Below are 19,483 nucleotides of genomic sequence, written 5' to 3' on the forward strand. Positions count from 1 at the left end.
ATAAACAAGTACAAAGCCAGGCTCGTCGCAAAGGGCTATGTACAGAGGCACGGCATAGACTTTGATGAGGTATTTGCTCCGGTTGCTAGAATTGAAACGATCAGATTCCTTATTGCTCTTGCTGCATCGAATAGTTGGGAGGTGCACCATCTAGACGTAAAAACAGCATTCCTCCATGGGGAATTGAAGGAAGACGTTTACGTTCTGCAGCCTGAGGGATTCATAACCAAAGGAAGTGAGGAGAAAGTCTACAAGCTGCACAAAGCCCTTTATGGGCTAAGACAAGCACCACGGGCTTGGAACACCAAGCTGAACAAAATTTTGATGGAACTAGGTTTTGCGAAGTGTTCCAAAGAGCCCTCGTTATACAGGAAGCCGGAGGAGAAAGGACTTCTTATTGTAGCCGTGTATGTGGATGACCTGTTGGTCACAGGTTCTAGCTTGGACCTGATACATGATTTCAAAAGAAACATGGCGGGTAAATTTGAGATGAGTGACTTAGGCAAGCTTACATACTATCTCGGAATAGAAGTTCTTCAAGAAGAGAATGGGATCGTACTAAAGCAGGAAAGATATGCAAGAAAAATCTTAGAAGAAGCTGGAATGAGTGAGTGCAACTCAGTTCACATACCGATGGATGCTGGTTTAAAGCTCTCCAAAGCACAAGATGAAAAACGCATTGATGAGCATGACTATAGAAGAAATATCGGATGCCTTAGATACCTACTGCATACTCGGCCAGATCTCTCTTTCTCTGTTGGGGTTTTAAGCCGATATATGCAAGAACCAAGGGAGTCACATGGAGCTGCATTAAAACAGGTTTTAAGGTATCTTCAAGGAACACTCTCTTATGGTCTTTATTTCAAGCAAGGAATGGATACAGGTCTTATAGGCTATAGTGATAGTAGTCACAATGTGGACATTGATGATGGAAAAAGCACTACTGGTCATATCTTTTATCTTAATGGATGTCTGATCACATGGTGCTCACAAAAACAAGAAGTAGTGGCCTTATCTTCTTGTGAGGCAGAATTCATGGCAGCCACAGAAGCAGCTAAGCAGGCCATTTGGTTACAAGAGCTCTTTGCCGAAGTCATTGGAACGAGTTGTGAGAAGGTGACAGTACGAGTTGATAATAAATCGGCAATAGCACTTACAAAAAATCCAGTGTTTCATGGGCGCAGTAAACACATCCACAGAAGATACCATTTCATACGAGAGTGCGTTGAAAACAATCAAGTTGATGTTGAGCATGTTCCTGGCAGCGAGCAAAAGGCTGATATCTTAACCAAGGCATTGGCAAGAAACAAATTCAAGGAGATGAGAGATCTCATAGGAGTTCATGAAGTGTCAAAGAGTGACTTCAAGCTTAAGGAGGTGAATGTTGGATTAAGCTTGAAGAAAGCTTAAACAACAAGTTTCTAATAGGTTTAGGAAAAGGAAATTTCTAGGAGTTATCTAGAATGTGTTTAGGAGTTATCTAAACATATAAAAAGTTTTATCTAATTGTATTAGGATTTGAGATTTACTCTCTATATAAGAGTTACCAAAGTTATGGTATACCTTAAGAGTTTTGAGAAAGAGATTAAAGGGCTTTAGGTTTTGAGTTAAGTTTCCTAAAGATTTATAAAAGAAGAGCTTTTATATCTTTGATCTAAGTATTCTAAACTCTAGATATATGAGCTGGCCCAAATTTCTTACGTTCTCCGCTTAAAACCTCAAACTTTGTTTTTTGACAAAAGAAAACCATAGTCTCTTTCATTTATAACCAAAGTCCCAACCAACTCATTCAGTAATTTACAGATGACCAGAGAGCTCTTGTTGTTCTCACTTTCAATACAAACGTTCTTTCAAAATCTTACCCTATAAAATCCTAAGCATGTATATCTATCTACAACAATGAAAAGAGTAGAGTACAAAAGATAAAAATGACCAAAAAAGAAATCTTTTGTTTTCTTCTTCTTCTTAAACAATAAAAATAAAAAGTAAAAACAAAAGAACACTTCTTCTTTAGCTCTCTATAAAGACTTTCCTTGAGGTTAACACAAAAACAAATCATCTATTAAACAAACGTGAAGTTAAATTTAAGCTGCAGAAGTTAATCTCAGCTGTTGCTGTTGAGATTCACCAGTCATTGGATCGTTTGTGTTTTGGCTCTCCAATGGCATGTACTGAGACATAATCGCCATGATTTCTGAATCCATGTAAGACTGCATTTTGGTTTTGACAAGAGAGAATCATGATGACGACGATGAATTTATAGATTCGTTAAGAGAAGCAAAAGTGTAAAAACATACCCTGAGACGATACTTGTAGAATACGTAACCTGCTACACAGATACCTGCAACGGCAGCTAGGATCACAAACGTGAAGAACCATCCGATTCTTGATCCGCTTCTCTCTGCGAAGAAACCAAAAAAAAAAAAAAAACAAGAATGAGATATATGATCAAGTTTAGATCTTGATTGTTTGTTTAGACATTTACCGATACAAGTGTCTTGTTCTTTCATATAGAGACGATTGCCAGAGCATTTGCAATCAAAGCCTCCCCATTTGTTCTTACACTTGCATCCATCACATTGACAAGCTGATTGCTCCTTGCATTCATCAATGTCTATAGTAGACATATAAACAAGATGAATCAGTTTAAGAAAACATAATGAGAGAATTTGAAATATTAGTGGGGAAAAAAGAATTCACCTTCACATTTAAGACCATCTCCTTTAAAGCCTGTAGGACAACGACATCCCGATGTCTCCGAGTTCTGCTTTCAAAAAATTAGAGAAAAAAGTCGTTAAAAATAGAAACTTGGATGACAAGTTTTAAAGTTTATCATTATTACACAACAGGTTGAGTCACTTAACCGAACAAGCGGAGAAAGTTACGCCCTTTTTGGTTTCAGACCAGCAACCTCCTTGATTCATTGAACATCTCGCAGGTCCATAAGCTGTTATAAGATTCAAGCAAATATGACTTCTTTTTTTCAAAATCAGAACACAAAATGTTTCTACTTAAGTTTTTCTAACAATATAGAAAGTTCAAGAACAACATACGTTGACATGAAGTATAGCCATCTCCTTTATACTGCACACCATTCACAACAGGGCATTCACAAACCCTTCCCCTAAATGTGTCCTGATAGAATCCAATTTAGGTGGAAAAAAACACATCAATATCTATGAGAAAAAAATAAGAAGATAAAACTAATGTTTTTTCGGTATTAATCAAGTACCTTGCAAGCTGTTACATTAGATTTCTTGTCCTGCCAACACCCTCCATTTGCTTCGAGGCATTCGTTTGTTTCGATATCTGTATCAAAAGAGTAAAAGAAGATTTCTTTAGTATTCTATTATCAGAAGACGATTAGGTTACAAGTGGAAATTGGTTTAACCTCCACTTAGACAGATCCCGGGTTCGGTTCTTTCCTTGAACCCTGAACATATAGCCTTTAGTACCGCATTTCTCTCAAGTTTACCTGAGCAATGAATCAGATTAAGAAGTTAAGAATCTTTCACTTTCCTGTAACATATTGTATCCTAAACAAACATGGTACAAATGAGAATATAGGAATGAAACAAACCGCGGTATTGAGCATTGTTGATGATCAATGTTGGCAAGATTGTGACATCCCCACGGTCTCCTTGTCCTACCTTTGGTTAGAGAGAAGTCTAAACTTGGTGAACTGATTTCAAAGATGGTTTATAGACGCAGACAAGGAAAAAAACAACTACCTGAAGCGCTTGCTCAGCTTTCAAAACCTCATTCTCCACATCAGCGCCAGGATCACCCATACATTTCTTGATCTTGTCAAGTGGCAACCCTGAGAATAAGAGGATTCTTAAGACCCATTATATGAAGAAAAGATGCGGAAACGTTTGTGAAGTCTCTTACCGAGAGATTCCACAACACTCTCTGCACATTCTTTGCTATACTTTTTCTCCTTCATTGAACACCTGATGTGAAAATCAGTCACATAGTCCCACCAAACCCAAGACCGGTTATTCTCTTTTGCTACTCTATGAACACATAGCTGTCTCAGATTCTCGAACACGATGTCTTTCCCATCGTATCCATCTCCAAAGTCTTGTTCAGGGTCAGGAGCACAATACCTCCCTTGGTTTATACACTGAGACTTACACTGATTGCTGGAAACATAATCTTTAGGACAAAACCATGTAATGTAATGAGGTGTGAACAAAGAGTACCCTCCTTTTTCGAGGATCTGAGCGTGCCCTTTAAAGTTCTTGACGAAATTCATCTGCTCATCGCATCTTGCACCACACTCATCATTCGTGTTAGTCCATAGCTCATACTCAACTCTCTCATCTGGATGAGGCAATGACTCGCTCCAGTCTATCTTCAGGACTACTTCCTCTCCGTTTTTAAGAGCTTTCTTGAGAGTATTAGCGAAAGATAGGTCGATCAAAGCCGATGGAATGCTGATCTTCTCTATAAATTCATCAGCTTCTTTGGATTCTTCAGGTGAATCCATTGTTATCAGTGGCTCGTCGACGTTATCAGCTACAAGAACTGCTGCTGCACCGGATTGTTGGCCGTTCCATACCTTTAATGCAAAGTAGCACTCTAATGCAAACACAAACAAAAAAAAAAAATAATCAAAACCGAATCTTTACCATCCCCAATGCTTCAATCATAAATAGCTTTTGAGTTCTTCTATAACTAGATTGAGATTGAGGCAAGTCTCATATGTAAATGGCAGAACTTTATATATTTAAACAGAAGTTTGGAACATATTAAATTTGCAGAGCTAATTTGATAAGAAAAATGTAGACAAGATATTGAAAGATGTAAACTTTAAGACTTAGATAATGAGTTCTTCTACAAACTAAATTTGAGATTGAGACAAATCTTGCATATAAAGGACATAACTTTCTAACTCTAACCATAAAATTTTGGAACATACCAAATTTGCAGTGGTATTTGGATCAAAGGAGATTAAAAGATGTAAAGTAAGACTTCAAAATAAAAAGATTTTATAAAGTTCTTATCCAAAGTAAATTGAAATTGAGACAAGTTTCCTATGTAAATGACAAAAAACTTTCTGTTTCTAATCAGAAATGTGGAAGATTCTCCAGTCTGCAGAGCAATTTGGATCAAAAAGGAGATTGAAAAAGATGTAAAACCAAGACTGAAAAAAGAGAGTTATACAACTAAATTGAGATCAGACAAGTCTCTTATGTAAATGACAAAAACTTTCTATATCTAACCGGAAACTTAAAAGAACATTCTCTAATTTGCAGAGCAATTTGGATTAAAAACAAAAAGAAAAGAAGTCATTGCAGATAAAACAGTTACCTCCACGATCGATGATTAAGATGGTAGGACGAGGGAATTTGGGTTTAAAAGTTTTTTCAAAAGAGTCGCATCCATAAGCTCCTTTACCGGCGTAGACGACGGAGCCGATCATGTAACCACCGTAGTTAGGAACGCCGAAGTTAGCGATGGCTGCGTCGTGTTTCGACCGCATTGCCAAAGGGTTTAGGATCGTGACGCTGCTCTTCTCCACGATGAATCTCCCGAAAACGCCGTTGACCACCATGGTCAACGCTAGAAACAGAGCCAAGGTGGCTCCTTTATTGATCAAAGACATTGTTTCCGATTTGAAAAAAAAAAACAGATTTTGAAAACTTGGGCTTCGAGTGGGTTTTATGTTTTCTTTCCTGAGAAAGTGGAAAGTAATGATTTTCTCTGTTTTTCGGTTTTCTGTAGATTTTCCCGGGAAAATGGAGATCTTAAACAGAGTTAGGTGATTCGAATTGTCTTCATTTTCTATTGGTTTTCATGGGAAAGTGAGGGGAAATAATATGGAAAATTAGCTTAGATGGGAACAAAATCCAGAGGGAAAAGAATTGAGTTTGCGGGAAAGTGTGTCTCTGTTTTCGATTTTTTTCTCGAGGACTTTTCCTAAATTTTTCTCGAGAAAAAAAAAGAGTTCTTAACGTAAAGTGAACGGGAGAGAAGATGACTTGACAGAGTCAGCGGAACTAACCATGTCTCTGCAACTACTGATTCAACAAACTTCTCTCTCTTTTTTTTTATATAATTTTTCTAAATTATTGTGACGAGAAAAGAAATTAACGTTTTCTTAGAATGTAAGGCAATCGTGAGATCCTATCATTTTATTCAAAGCTCCAAACTTTAAGCTTAATCAAGTGGAAAACGTTAAAAGAATTGGGTAGGCTAAGTCTACAAGTTTCAATTTTTATCCGGATACTTCAAGTTCAAATGTTAAATATATTTAGGAAAAAATAACTAAAGTTTTAAGAAAACTACAATAAGTAAGGTTTTAAGAAAACTGCTCAAGTATTGATCACAAAAATCAAGACCATTGCTTACTTTGTTGACTTTGGAAAAATGCATAGTCTATTGAAGTACCATATGGGTTAAGTTAGAGAATCATCCAAACACCGATGTGACAATTACTAGGAGACATGAATATTTGCATAATCAACATATATTATTAAATGAAATATCCAACCTAATTGTTAGCTTTACCATTATTCCAAAATTATTTAAGGCAGACCATGAGTATGATGTGTTTATAGGACATGATGTGATTATTTTAATACATTCGGGAAAATAGTTACAAACATGCAAAGACCAAGTCTCTGGCATAATAATGATTAGAATGCAATGAACTAGTTTATACAATATATTTATATATGTTCTACTTGTGGGAGGAGAGAAAATGATTGTATTCACTAGACAAGATGTTAATATCTATATATATGGTTATATGCAAACAATTATTTATATTGACCCATTTCATATACAGAAAAAAGGAAATATGGTATTCTATTAGAGAAATCGAATTGGAGCTTCTACAAGCATATAATAATGGAGATAAAATAGCTAATGGTAAGAAAAATAAAAGTAGAAAGAGATTAAGACAATGATGTTCAAAATAACATTTTCTTCACAACCACATTCATAGATCAGCAGCATACATTGCCACGAATATTCAAATTTTGCTACAGGTACCAAATAAGAGAATTCACAAACAAAATCTTATATTGCAATTTGCAAAAGCACATTTCACAAAAGCCAATTAACACTAATGTTACCAAGCCATATCAAAAGAGGGAACTGAACCAAGGCTAAAAACAGCAGAAGGTAATGATGTTTACTCGAGTCATAACTCCTTACTTCAGCAAACAGAACACGTTTCATCGTCTTCACCAAGAAAATCCCAGTGCATAAACACGTCCATGGCATCAACGCGTAGTACGAGTATCCCCACATAATCTTGGCGAAACCCGCAAGACATAGACCAGCAAAAGCATAGCCTCCATATGCCACAATGTCTAGTAAAGGCGCCTCTCCGCTACCGAGTGATAGAAGCGTTACTTTCAGGAGCATCACTTGCAAAAACCAACCAACCAATCCTTTCACAAACAGCCAATTCAAAGCTTCCGGTGTAAACCTATATAAATTCGGGTTTGAAAAAGGATTTAATAATCTTTGGTGTCCACATCAATCATTCAAGCCCTAAGAATAAAACTTTAAGAGAGAACCATACAGAGAAAGATTAAGCACAAAACTTACTTTCCATTAAGTCCCAGTGAAAATCCAGCAAGAACAACGTATGTGCCAAATGCCATAAACGGAATGTACAAGTCAGGCGCATTGATATCATAGATTGGAGGTTTGTATGAGAGCCTACCACCAACTGGTTCAGATATTCTGGTCCAATGTCCCTAAAGGTTTGAAGCAGAACACACACTAGTTTTTAACTAACGGCTGGTTTGAGAAGGTCTCAAACAGAAGATAAGAGAGAGAACAAGCTTACCCGGTGAAGAAAGGGAAAGAGAACAACCTTCAATTTGTTCCTCACATATTGATCATTCACTTGGAAATAGTATTGAGGATCAGAGAAGTAACGAGTTATCTGTTTCATTTTTAAGAAGAAAGAAAAAACGAACTTCAAGACGATGAAAATCAGATATCAGATGGAATCACCAAGTATTTCACTTACATTGCTCTGCACATACTCAGAGCTTGATCCTAAGATCCTCTCCCCGTACGCTCCCAAGCCGCCACGGATAAAACCCGAGCCAGCTCCAGTGAAGGGATTCCCAAACGGACCAGGCTCAGGGTTTCCTGGAGGTCTTGGCATCCCTTGTTGAGGTCCCATGTTATTGTACATCTCTGTAATCAAACGAAAACCATTACAAATCAACACATCTTATCTCAAAGCAACCACAAGACAAACCCATTGTCAATGCACCTCCTAGTTTTGAAGTCTAGCATTTTGTATACTAACATTTTTCTTCTTAGCAAGACATAAGCTTCACAGAAACTACAAACTGTAAGACCAAATCTTTAGTGCCCGAGAAGGCTACAAATAATCAGATATAGAGATTCATCACCAGGTCCTAATATCGATGATCCAGATTCATAACCTCAATTTGTAAAACAACTTCCAATTGCTTTCCGATTTCGATCACGAGAATGCACAACCAAACACATCCCACTATAGATCTATAATTCAACTCAACAGGAAAAACCCAAGATTATCTCACCATTCAATTTCAAGTTCAACAAACACAAACCAATCCATCGAAGATCTCATTACTAATCGAGAAACAACACAATCACATCACGAAGAAATTCCACAACTGATCCACACAAAAAAAAAACTAACCCGAAAAAGAATGGGAAGAGATTAAATCTTCGAAGCGAATGTTCAAGCTTTCTTCTAATAGAAACAATGGATTCTCCTGAGAAATCTACCACCGTGTGTGATCTGCGCCGGGACGAATAGGAAGAGATGTTTCCGAGTTCGATGAAATTTTGCTTCGGGCTTACAAATAACGTTATTGGGCCATTAACCAGAAGAAACTTATGGGCCTTAACCTCGGATACGATACAACTAAACTAGTAACCAAACAGAAGCCGAACAACTTCTCAGTTCCTCAATTAGGTTTAGACCATATAAACAATCCGACGCTGAAAATCAAAAAGCCCTTTTCCGTCGCAAGCCCTAATTTCGCATCTCCCCAAGGTTGATTTCTAGCGCAACGATGGCGAAATCGATGAGATGCAAGAGGGTGAAGAGATTGAGAGCTATAAGAAGAGAAATAGTTGAGAAGGAATCATTCACCCAAACTAGAGAAGACGCGAAATCCGCCGCCATCGCGGCCGCACTCGCCGCCCCGAAGTTACCGGTTCGTCTACCACCACCTTCGCCGTTCATGGAAGTTGCGACGCCGACCTCAGAGTCTGTTTCTGCCTCCGCTACTATCGCCAACGAGATGGGTATGTTTGGTTTCTACTGTAGTAGCGTCGATTTCTCAATGTACACTTGATTTGTATATGTTGATGATAGTATCGCTGTTTCATTTTGTTCGTTTGTGATCGATATGCTTTTAGATAAGAATTTTCTGCTAAAGTTGATACTTTGAAATTCATCAGTATTAGATATTTTAGCTGAAATCTTTGAAGAGTTAGTTCGTTGCTCTTGGGAAGGTTATTGCTTCTTCACTTTCTGTAGCCATGTGACTATCAAATTTAATGGTGTGAATGCATAAAGAAGATGTTTTGTGATCTTGTGTGCTATGAGGAAACCGTATCAGTTCTGTATCATTCTAAAAGCTGGTTCCTGGTTTTATGATATTAAATTCTGGTCACATTTGCATCTACAAGTATACTGTCTTCTTTCAAGCTAAATTATTCGTTTTCTTGATTCCTTTTGGAAACATTAATTTTTTAGATGATTCTAACTCTTACGTCTACTATCTTTGAAAGTGTTGTTAATTTGGCTATGCTCTGTTTTGGGTGGTATCATTGTTTGTAGATGTGGAAATGGATGATGAGAAGCAAAACAAGTCGCTAAAACCCATAGGGAGGAAGTTGAAGAAAAAGTTTAAGATGGGGATGAAGAATCGTCGCAGTAAGGGTTTCCTTCGAGGCAAGCGAGTCTAGATTCTCTAGGTTTAACCAGCAAACTGGTTTGTTTCAGCTCGGATAATTTTGTTCCCTCTAAATTCCCAGGTTCTTAAATGTGTTAGAATATATCTTCCTTTGTACTGTTTTACTTCGTGAGACTCAGTATTATAGAAAACCTTTAAAAAAAACATGATTTTGAACCTAAGACGTCTGATTATGTCCCATCTTCCAGCTTCTTGCACCCAAAGCTATCATGACATGTATTTTTCCTTGACTGATATATAACATTTAGGTTCTGCAAACATAATGAAACTTTGACACATTGTTGGACCGAGAAAAATCATGCATCGTCTTGGTCAAGTATAATGGTAATTGTTCATTCAACTCAGTAATGTGTGCTTAATGTAAGCTCACTAGTGTCAGATAACTTGTAACGAATATACTCAGTATAAAACAAGATTCACATCTTTGTTGTTGTTGGGACAACAAAGTACAATAGAAAAGAGCTCAAAATTTAAACCAAACAAGAAAATTACTTTTAAAAAAACAAAAGATTGTTTTAGAAACTCAAGAGGGATGATTTATTAGTAAGATTTGGAGTTTGGTTTGCTACAAACCCTCCTGATCTCTCCGTCACGGTCTTCACCAGTAATAACACCAACATTGACCAGCTTAGCCATCGACACAGCAAACTGCTGCTTGAACATCTGAGGCGGCTGCTCGGCGAAAGCCTTCACAAGCGGAGCGGTCCTCGGGTCCTTCACAAGCTCCTGATCAGTCGTCAAAACTCCCATATGCTTCTGAAGATTAACGTAATACTGATTATCGAACGTAACCGGAGTCACGACGTCTAGGTCAACGGTCTCGGAATCCCAACGACACTTGCGACGCAAGTAATCTGCCAATTTGGTGTCAATGGCCGGATCAGTTCCATGTGTTGCGTTGAAGTTGTAAAGCCTAGACTGGATGGTTCCACAGTTGGCTTTTCCGATGGTGTGTGCTCCGGAGAGGACAACTAGGTCGAGGATGTTGAGTCCATAAGACTGAAACGTCTCCAGAAGACCGGTGACGTCACGGCGGCCTGAAGGGACTTTCTCAACGTCTCTAGCGTATGAGTTCTTGGAGTCACGACGACCGTAGGCGTTTGGCCAGTAAGGACCACCGAGTTGGTAGGTTGCGTCGCGGCTAGCTGCGATTAGGATGTCGGCGCAGGAGACTAATCCTTTGCAAGATTTCTCCATCTCGGACTTGATATCTTCGATTAGCTCGAAGCCTCTTAGGGTTTTGCTCGCCGGAGATTTTCTCTCTGATCCTTCGTGGTCTAGAAGAACCGACGCATCACATCCCTGAAAGTTGTCATTTCCACAAAAGAGTTGTGTTACCTTTGAAAATGTGTATATTATAGATATGTTTAAAACAATGAGGTGCGTTTATGCATAGAAGAAATTGCATAACTCCATCTTCAATATGGAGAAACTTATTTTCTTACTGACTATTAATGTTAGGTTTTGGACCTTTGGTGGGTAACTCAACGAATGGTTACGTGATTTCACATAATAAAGCAAAATCGTTATTTATGTATATAAAGTTAGCGATTAAAATCAAATGAATTCCATCATTTCATGGAATTCAGTTATATCAAGTTTTTCAGTTTATGTCATGGAATTCCATCATTCCAAAATTTGAAAATGTTACCATTTACCAATATGAATCCTAATAACCTTCAATTTACACCCATTTGTAGACAATGCAAACTATACAATACATATATGATATATGAATCCAAAACATAAGCTACCTATATATAGCATATGGACTATCGTATATATTGAGTACTATACACAACTGAATGATTATTACTATTGTATAAAAGCTTACGAAAGAAGATATAATTGCTATACCGTGACGCCGCAATCGTGGAAAACAAGGCGGAGGAGGGCGGGCCCGAGGGTAGAGTCTCTCTTTGTCCATTCTCTCACTTTGGTATCAACGATTTTCTCAAAATTCGGACAAATCTTATCATAATAACTCAACGATAATAGATTGTCCAAAGGAAACCATGAGTTTGTGTCATCTTCCTCCTCCTCGCCTCCGTATCCTCCTACTTCAGGTAAGTCTTTTTTGCCAGCCGATACCGGCCAGGCCACGAGAATCACGAGTAGGACGACGACTGAGACCACGGCCAACTTCATTATTTTGCCTTTTGTTTTATGTCTTTCTCAATTTGATTGGATTTGAATTCGTTTGATGTGCTCTAGATGAGAGCAGTGCATATATATATATATATATATTTGGTTTAGAAAATAATGTGATGGTTTTACGTGGGAAGCACAACTTTAAGATGTGATTATTCAAACGACTTGCTTGCATGTTGTATATGTGATGTTTATGAATTTTTTTTTTTTTTGTCGGCCATGTTTATGATTAATATCTGATTCGTTTTTATATGAGAAAATAAATTAATAATTTGATTTATAAGGATCTTTGTATTATTGAAAATCGGGGTTTTGACTTATTTGGAATAGACTTATTATTAAATTTTTGGTCAACTTGGATTGGGTTCTTTTATTTTGTTCTTTGGTCGGTTTTATGAGGTGCTAATCTTTATAAAGTTCGTGTATGATCACATAACGTTAAACCCCGGACTATGGCACAGTAATTGTGTGTTATCGAGTACTTGGTTAAGCAAATCGTGAGATTTCAAAATCAGTTTAATTTATTAATGGCACTTTATTGTGGTTGCCGTTTGTCAGTTTTGGTAAGAGGGTCTTTACCACTTTTATGGAGTTCAACCAAAATTATACCTTTTCTTTTCTGTTTCACAAAAAGTATTTTATGTTGAGGTTTACGGTTCTTTTACAAATTTTATCGTTTTGTATTTTCAAAATCATGAATCAAATTTACAGCTAATAAATATATTTTCAAGCGGATTAGTTAACTAAGGTTGAAGGTCGTGAAAAACAAAAAAAAACCAATCACATCCTTAGCTAACACATCAACAGAAATAGCTGGAGATTATTCATAAAAATCTTCATCTTCTTGTGAATCGTCCACAGTGTCCTTAAGTTACTTAACTTTCATGGAACGACCAATATGTTAGCATTTAATGTTTGAGCAACAATGGTCGATACATTGATTGCGTGTTGTTGCGTTGGAACTTGTATTACGTTTTTAGTCGTTATCTTCTTTGAATATCCTTCAAAAGCAATTCTTAAATAAACTTAGTGCGTAAACTAACAAGTGAATATTAAAACCAAAAAATGTAACAAGTGTATAAATATGTGAAATGACCTACGTTTTCTATAAAATTCTTTATTAGAGGTCCCAGCAGCCTAGAGTTAGAACAAACACCAATTTCTGCAAATTTTTGCCTATATACACTAAACAACAAATAGTCTAAATACTAAATCTAAATTGAAAAATGTTAATCTAGAAGAAACAAAGCGACATCTTCACTTATTTTTGACCTGATCAATATCGGTTTACTCTCGTCAACCAATTGGTTTTCATCAATATTCCACCGCCAAAAAGAATTTTGTCCTCCTTGTTCATTGGAATCTTCAGAAAACCCTTTTTTCTTCATCTATGCGCATGTGGCTCTACTTCCCCAAAGCAATCTATTCGGATCGGATACTCACCAATGGCGGAGCTAGTTCACATTGAGGGGGGTCAGTTCACTACAAGAATATCGGGTATTTAAAGCACACTAATATAGCGTTTATGGTCATTTTGCTATGGTTATAACATCGTCGGGTTTAAGATAGCGGTCGTGTTTTTGCAAACGCTATCGTATTATATTACTCACAATTTTTGCGTATTATTTTTTAATCAAAGGTAACTTCAATAGCAGATACCTCATACAAACGTTATTAAAAATGATAGGAGGTAAATTTTTACATGCGCGGAACACTTAGAAAAAAAAAGGCTCCATTTCCAGAATTCCCAAATTAAGTCGAGGCAAAACCTAAATTTTTTATTCTTCCCCCTTTTGATTCTTGTGTTGCGTGATTAGCTCAATTCAAGTCTCCCTCACTCAAATCTCCTCTAAATTTTCATGCCATTTCACTCAAAAAGGCTCAATTTGACCTATTTCGTTCCGACATTGTAAATCTCCATCGATTTCACTCTCGTCTTGTATGCTCTCACTCTCAGTCTCGTACACTCTCATTGTAAATCTTAATCTCTCCGTCAAATCCCTCCGTGAAATCTCTCCGGCTTACTCGCTCCGTCTTAATCTCTCCTTCTCCGTCAAATTCTAAGGCAAGATGAATCTCTCCTTAATCTCGTCACTCTTTGTTTGGGTTAAATATTCATTTCTATTTTGTTAAATTTTAATTGATTTTATTTTTATTTTTATTTGTAGTTCAAGCAAGAGAGAACAAACTCTATCAGGTATCTCATTTGTAGTTCGATTTGCACATTTTGTTGTTCTTTGAGAACTGTTGTTGTGTCTTAACGTGATTGTACTTCTGGTAATTGCGTGTTGTGTCTGAACAATTTTTCGGAGCTGTTGATAAATGGATAAAGGTTGGGTCTGGTTACCAAGGTATTCACACTTTCATTACTCTACCTTTGTGTTAAGATTTCAGTGATTAGAGATTTGTGTTTGATAAATGGATAAAGTTTGTGTTTGATAAAGTTTTTTACTTTTATTTATAGGAATAGCCTTCAGTATGAGGAAAGAGCAACTAAGTTTGTGTTTGATTCTGCAAGCCGTTTGGGTAATCCAGCTGAAATGTTCTGCCCTTGTGTTGATTGTCGCAACGTTTGCCATCAGTCAACTGAGACAGTGTTGGAACATCTAGTTATTAGAGGGATGGATCTGAAGTACAAGAGAACTCAATGTTGGAGTAAACACGGGGATATAAGTGAGCAGCCAACGTATAATCATACATCAGAGTATGAGGCATATGATTTGATCAGGACAGCCTTTATGGGGACTGAAGGGAAGCAGTCATCTCAGCAGCCGAATGTAGATGAGTTTGAGGATACTGACATTGAAGGAGAAGCTGAGTTTAGAAAGAAGTTAGAGGATGCATAAACACCATTGTACTCGACGTGTGTGAACTACACCAAGGTTTCTGCAATTATGGGACTCTACCGGATTAAAGTCAAGAGTGGGATGTCCGAGAACTACTTTGATCAGCTGCTTACGCTAGTTCACGAGATGCTACCTGGAGACAATGTGCTGCCTAAGTCTACAGACGAGATGAAGAAATTTTTGAAGATCTTTGGTTTTGGTTATGATGTTATTCACGCATGCAAGAATGATTGCATTCTGTACCGGAAGCAGTATGCAGATTTGGTGAGCTGTCCAAGATGTACTGAACCAAGATGGGGAAGGGATAAGCACACTGGTGAGAAGAAAAAAGGGATTCCAGCAAAAGTGCTTCGGTATTTTCCTGTAAAGATAGATTTAGGAGGATGTTTAGGTCAAACAGATTAGCTGAGGATTTGCGGTGGCACATCAATAATGCTACTGTTGATGTAACTATGCGGCATCCAGTTGACTCATTGACTTGGGTTCAGGTGAACAATAAGTGGCCAGAATTTGCTGCGGAAGGGAGAAACCTTAGACTAGGTCTTTCAACGGATGGGATGAACCCTTTTTCTCTTCAGAATTCCAAGTACACCACATGGCCGGTTCTCTTAGTGAATTACAACATGGGGCCAACTGAGTGTATGAAGTCTGAGAATATAATGTTGACAATGTTGATACATGGACCTACAGCACCTGGCAACAATATAGATGTCTATCTGGAACCGTTGATAGATGACTTGAAGGATTTGTGGCATGAAGGCATAGAAGTATACGACTCTTTTAAAAAGGAGAATTTCACACTTCGAGCTATGTTGTTGTGGAGTATCACTAACTTTCCAGCATTAGGGACATTAGCTGGATGTAAAGTCAAGGGGAAGCAGGCGTGTATTGTCTGTGGGAAGGACACACCTCATAGGTGGTTAAAGTTTAGTAGAAAACATATATATATGGGCAATAGGAAGCGACTGAGGCCTGGACATCCTTACAGACGGAGAAAAGGGTGGTTTGACAATACTGTGGAGGCGGGTACTGCAGCAAGAATTCAGACTGGATCAGAAATATTTGACACGCTTAAGGAGTTTATGAATGATTTCGGAAAACCTTTAAGTAAGAAAGGTAAGAGAAGAAGAATAGACGAAGATGATGATGATCCAGAGAAAGCTGAAGAACATGAGAAGGACAATGATCTTTGGAGGTGGAAAAAAAGGTCAATCTTTTTTTACTTACCTTATTGGAAGGTTCGTAGGTTTTTTCTTTTCAATTTTTGAATATAAAATTTATGTTGTTCTTGTTTCCTTAAAACTTATGTAATTATTTCTGACCAATACTTAGAATTTCATGTGACAGGATATTCTTGTACGGCATAATATTGATGTTATGCACGTGGAGAAGAATGTGTCCGACGCATTGTTGTCTATTGTGATGCATAGTGTGAAATCAAAGGATGGTTTCAAAGCACGGAAAGACTTAGAGGACATTGGTATTCGAAGCAACTTAAGAATGTACGTCGCAGTAAGCGCCAGGCAGGCATTGATGTGAGTCCTGTAGGCTCATTGCATACTAAGAAAAACAAGAAGCAAGCTCTGGAGGATACAGAAGGAGAAAAGACTTGTGAGAATTTTTATGATGATGGATGCGATGAAGAAGTAGCAGGAGACGCACCCAATGTAGATGAAGAAGTTGAAGCAGACTCACCAAATGTAGATGAATTCATCCCGCCTGCCACAAATGGCGTTGCAAGCTCTTCCGAAGTACAGACACAACAATCTGAGAACAAACAGACTAAGAGAAGAGGTCCAACTCGTATGCGAAATGTGGCAAAAAATCTCGAAGACAAGGTAGAAGTGGAATTTAATTCAGCAGGCGAGCCTATTGGTAGTGGATCAGTTACACTGTCGTCTTTCCTTGGTCCTCTTGTGAGAGAGCATGTGCCAGTCCTGTTAGATGACTGGAGACATCTAGATGACCAGACAAAAGACACAATGTGGGAGGAAATTCAGGTTATTTCCTTTTCACCTATTGGTTCAATATGCATTTAGACACAACTTGTTCAATTTGTGTTTAATTTCGTTATGTTTCAGGGGAGGTTCAATTTGAAAGACGAGTGGCAAAAGCATGTAGTCTTCTGTCAGATGGGTTGCTTGTGGAGGGCTTTGAAATCTAGGCTTGTTTCAAAAGTTGGAATACAAAAAGCAAGGTCCAAGTACAGCAACTAAAACCTAGCAACATTCACTCTACATCAGCCTGGAACAGTTGGGTGAAGAACATAAATACCCCCGCTTTTAAGGTGTTAAACATATAACTCTATTCAATTTTTTTGTATCTCATTTTATTTAAGATTATTTATGTGATCCGGCTCTTTGAAAATAGGAACAAAGTGAGCGTTACAGGAAATTAAGGAAAGGAAAAATTCCTCACACCACTAGCCGAAAAAGAATGACTCGCCTAGCTAATGAGATGGTATATATGTCTATTAATTTATACTTTGCGTGTTGTGATAGTAAAAGCCATTTATCTGTGTGTTAAGTATTTGTATGAACTTGTAGAAGAAAAACAGTTCGGATCCTAGGAAAATAACTAGAAGTAAAGTTTGGATAAAAAGACACACGCATGCTGATGGGAGACCCGTGAGAGAAGAATTTGCTGAAACTATTGTAAGTATGATTTGAATTCTTATTGATGTTTGTTCCTCAGCTTGTTGTAATATAAGAGTTATACATTTTGTGTTTGATCATTGACTTCAGGAAAAAATCAAGTCAATTGATAGTGAGATGGACTCCACAGCCACGGATAATATCAGAGAAGATGCTGTGAGTCAGGTACTAGGAAACGACAAACCAGGAAGACTTAGGGGGTTAGGAAAATGGGCTACTGCTACCAAGTTGGCTTTTATACAGAGTCGAGACTCACATGTTCAGATGCTTGAAGCTAAGCAAGCAGAGTTAGTGAACAAGGTTGAAGAATTGCAAAATCAAGTTACTGACTTAGCTATCAAAAAGGTGAAAATTTATATTTTTTGAACTTTGATGGTTAATAATAATTTGCTGAATTTATATGTTTTTTTCAATGTTCAATTCTGTTAAGAGACAGAAGGATGATATTTCGAGGTCTGAGTTAAGCGAAGACAGCAAAGGAGTTAGGTGCCAGATATTGGACTGGTATGAAGATGATGATGTTGTTGTTGGGGAAGGAGAATTCTGCTCGAGTGAACCAACATATAAGATTGGTCGCATTCCATTAGGTCCTAATGCGGCTGCTATTTTTGTCAAGTCTGTTTCAGTCCCAGAATCAGCTGTGTGGAGACCTACTCCAAACATTGTCTCGTTTGGTCAAGCTGTTGGGAGTAAAATCGCATGGCCATCTCAGAAGATCATCTTGGACGATGATGTTACCTTAAGCCAACACCACAACACTAGCGGAGCAGAGGTAATTGATCAAAACTTATTTTTTAATCCTCTTAAATGCATATATATAGATTCAGTTGCTAATGTGGATTATATATGTTTAATATATTTGCATGTTTCTTAGCCAACTGATGCATCACGAAGAGTACAAATTTATGATTATTGGAATGTTGATGACGAATTGATTGCTGAGGGTGAATTGCTATCAACGGATCCTAAGGAATTAGTCAACCAGATTCCACTCGGACCGAATGCTGCAGTTGTAAAGGTCGGGCACGTGGTTAAACCTGATGCTTATTTATGGAGACCTAGGGCTGGAATGTCATTGATGGGTGATGCACAAGATGAGACCATCGCTTGGCCTATTAATAGGATAAATGTACCTGAACCACCTACAAGAGATGAATTTGTTAAAAATTCATCACCTAAAAATCAATCACCTCAGGTAATTTTCCTGCAACTTTTTTTTTAGTTTCATTCGCTGATTAGCTTAGATAGTTAGTGTATTCAAATGTTAACTTATGCTTTGACCATTAGAGTGGTAGTAACAGCACTGGTAGCAGCAATGGTCCGAAACAGAAGTGCATTTTGTTAGATTGTGATGACTCCGGGCAGACAGTTGCAATAGGTCGTATTGCGTCAACTGATCCAGCCGAGAAGGTCCATTTCGTTCCTTTAGGTCGTAATGCAAGCAAGGTATGGGTGGAGGTTTCAAAGGTTGATAGTGCACGAGTGTGGAGACCAAATTCTGAAGTTGAAATCATGGCTGATGCAGTAGGAACAACGGTGGCTTGGCCTAATGATAAGATTACATATATCTGAGACTTGAGTTGTTGAGTTGTATTATTAGTACTGTATATTGAACTTTGTTGTTTCAAGTATGTTGAACTTAAATTTGTGACTATTAATAATTAATGCAATATTTTCAGAATGGCTTTAATTAATTACTAATATTGCAAATCTGGTATTAATATGGGAATTACAAATTTATTAATATTTATAATCAGAACAATTACATTTATATAAATGCTATATTTAAGATTATAAATAATAATTACAAAACGCTGTAAATACCAGTATTCATGATAAAAAAATAAATTCTATAATAAAATATATAATTGCATATAAA

General features: G+C 37.4%; 4 protein-coding genes across 4 annotated transcripts; 1 reads left to right on the forward strand and 3 right to left on the reverse strand.

Annotated features, from left to right (window-relative positions):
* Positions 1 to 1,937: 1,937 nt before the first annotated feature.
* Positions 1,938 to 6,018, reverse strand: LOC18991987 (vacuolar-sorting receptor 6). Its single transcript, XM_006415332.2, has 12 exons — positions 5,317 to 6,018; positions 3,892 to 4,584; positions 3,732 to 3,820; positions 3,581 to 3,650; positions 3,392 to 3,475; positions 3,233 to 3,309; positions 3,054 to 3,135; positions 2,865 to 2,947; positions 2,701 to 2,764; positions 2,486 to 2,614; positions 2,298 to 2,401; positions 1,938 to 2,210 (listed from the first exon to the last, which is right to left on the reverse strand). Exons 1-12 carry the CDS (start codon positions 5,609 to 5,611, stop codon positions 2,085 to 2,087), a joined length of 1,896 nt encoding a protein of 631 aa, XP_006415395.1. The 5' UTR covers positions 5,612 to 6,018; the 3' UTR covers positions 1,938 to 2,084.
* A 904-nt stretch (positions 6,019 to 6,922) lies between these two features.
* LOC18991988 (protein YIF1B) lies at positions 6,923 to 8,805 on the reverse strand. The gene is made up of 5 exons (XM_006415333.2): positions 8,666 to 8,805; positions 7,997 to 8,169; positions 7,811 to 7,909; positions 7,567 to 7,718; positions 6,923 to 7,444 (listed from the first exon to the last, which is right to left on the reverse strand). Exons 2-5 carry the CDS (start codon positions 8,165 to 8,167, stop codon positions 7,057 to 7,059), a joined length of 810 nt encoding a protein of 269 aa, XP_006415396.1. The 5' UTR covers positions 8,168 to 8,169; positions 8,666 to 8,805; the 3' UTR covers positions 6,923 to 7,056.
* A 125-nt stretch (positions 8,806 to 8,930) lies between these two features.
* Positions 8,931 to 10,150, forward strand: LOC18991989. Its single transcript, XM_006415334.2, has 2 exons — positions 8,931 to 9,279; positions 9,818 to 10,150. Exons 1-2 carry the CDS (start codon positions 9,045 to 9,047, stop codon positions 9,943 to 9,945), a joined length of 363 nt encoding a protein of 120 aa, XP_006415397.1. The 5' UTR covers positions 8,931 to 9,044; the 3' UTR covers positions 9,946 to 10,150.
* A 343-nt stretch (positions 10,151 to 10,493) lies between these two features.
* On the reverse strand, positions 10,494 to 12,159 carry LOC18991990 (peroxidase 7). Its single transcript, XM_006415335.2, has 2 exons — positions 11,811 to 12,159; positions 10,494 to 11,255 (listed from the first exon to the last, which is right to left on the reverse strand). The coding sequence occupies exons 1-2, from the start codon at positions 12,099 to 12,101 to the stop codon at positions 10,494 to 10,496; spliced, it is 1,053 nt and encodes a 350-aa protein (XP_006415398.1). The 5' UTR covers positions 12,102 to 12,159.
* Between the last annotated feature and the right edge of the window lie 7,324 nt (positions 12,160 to 19,483).

This window comes from Eutrema salsugineum, unplaced genomic scaffold (assembly GCF_000478725.1).
Source record: "Eutrema salsugineum unplaced genomic scaffold, Eutsalg1_0 scaffold_5, whole genome shotgun sequence".
NCBI lineage: Eukaryota > Viridiplantae > Streptophyta > Magnoliopsida > Brassicales > Brassicaceae > Eutrema > Eutrema salsugineum.

What these genes read in the sequence shown, in the direction of transcription:
- LOC18991988 (XM_006415333.2), bottom strand. Translation starts at nt 8,167, where the DNA reads ATGTACAATAACATGGGACCTCAACAAGGGATGCCAAGACCTCCAGGA. An exon ending in CTGAGTATGTGCAGAGCAAT is followed by an intron (nt 7,910 to 7,996) that starts GTAAGTGAAATA and finishes AAAATGAAACAG; the next exon opens with ATAACTCGTTACTTCTCTGA. An exon ending in TCTTTCCCTTTCTTCACCGG is followed by an intron (nt 7,719 to 7,810) that starts GTAAGCTTGTTC and finishes TCAAACCTTTAG; the next exon opens with GGACATTGGACCAGAATATC.
- LOC18991989 (XM_006415334.2), top strand. Translation starts at nt 9,045, where the DNA reads ATGGCGAAATCGATGAGATGCAAGAGGGTGAAGAGATTGAGAGCTATA. An exon ending in TACTATCGCCAACGAGATGG is followed by an intron (nt 9,280 to 9,817) that starts GTATGTTTGGTT and finishes CATTGTTTGTAG; the next exon opens with ATGTGGAAATGGATGATGAG.
- LOC18991990 (XM_006415335.2), bottom strand. Translation starts at nt 12,101, where the DNA reads ATGAAGTTGGCCGTGGTCTCAGTCGTCGTCCTACTCGTGATTCTCGTG. An exon ending in TCCACGATTGCGGCGTCACG is followed by an intron (nt 11,256 to 11,810) that starts GTATAGCAATTA and finishes GACAACTTTCAG; the next exon opens with GGATGTGATGCGTCGGTTCT.
- LOC18991987 (XM_006415332.2), bottom strand. Translation starts at nt 5,611, where the DNA reads ATGTCTTTGATCAATAAAGGAGCCACCTTGGCTCTGTTTCTAGCGTTG. An exon ending in GAGTGTTGTGGAATCTCTCG is followed by an intron (nt 3,821 to 3,891) that starts GTAAGAGACTTC and finishes TCTTATTCTCAG; the next exon opens with GGTTGCCACTTGACAAGATC. An exon ending in CAACAATGCTCAATACCGCG is followed by an intron (nt 3,476 to 3,580) that starts GTTTGTTTCATT and finishes TTCATTGCTCAG; the next exon opens with GTAAACTTGAGAGAAATGCG.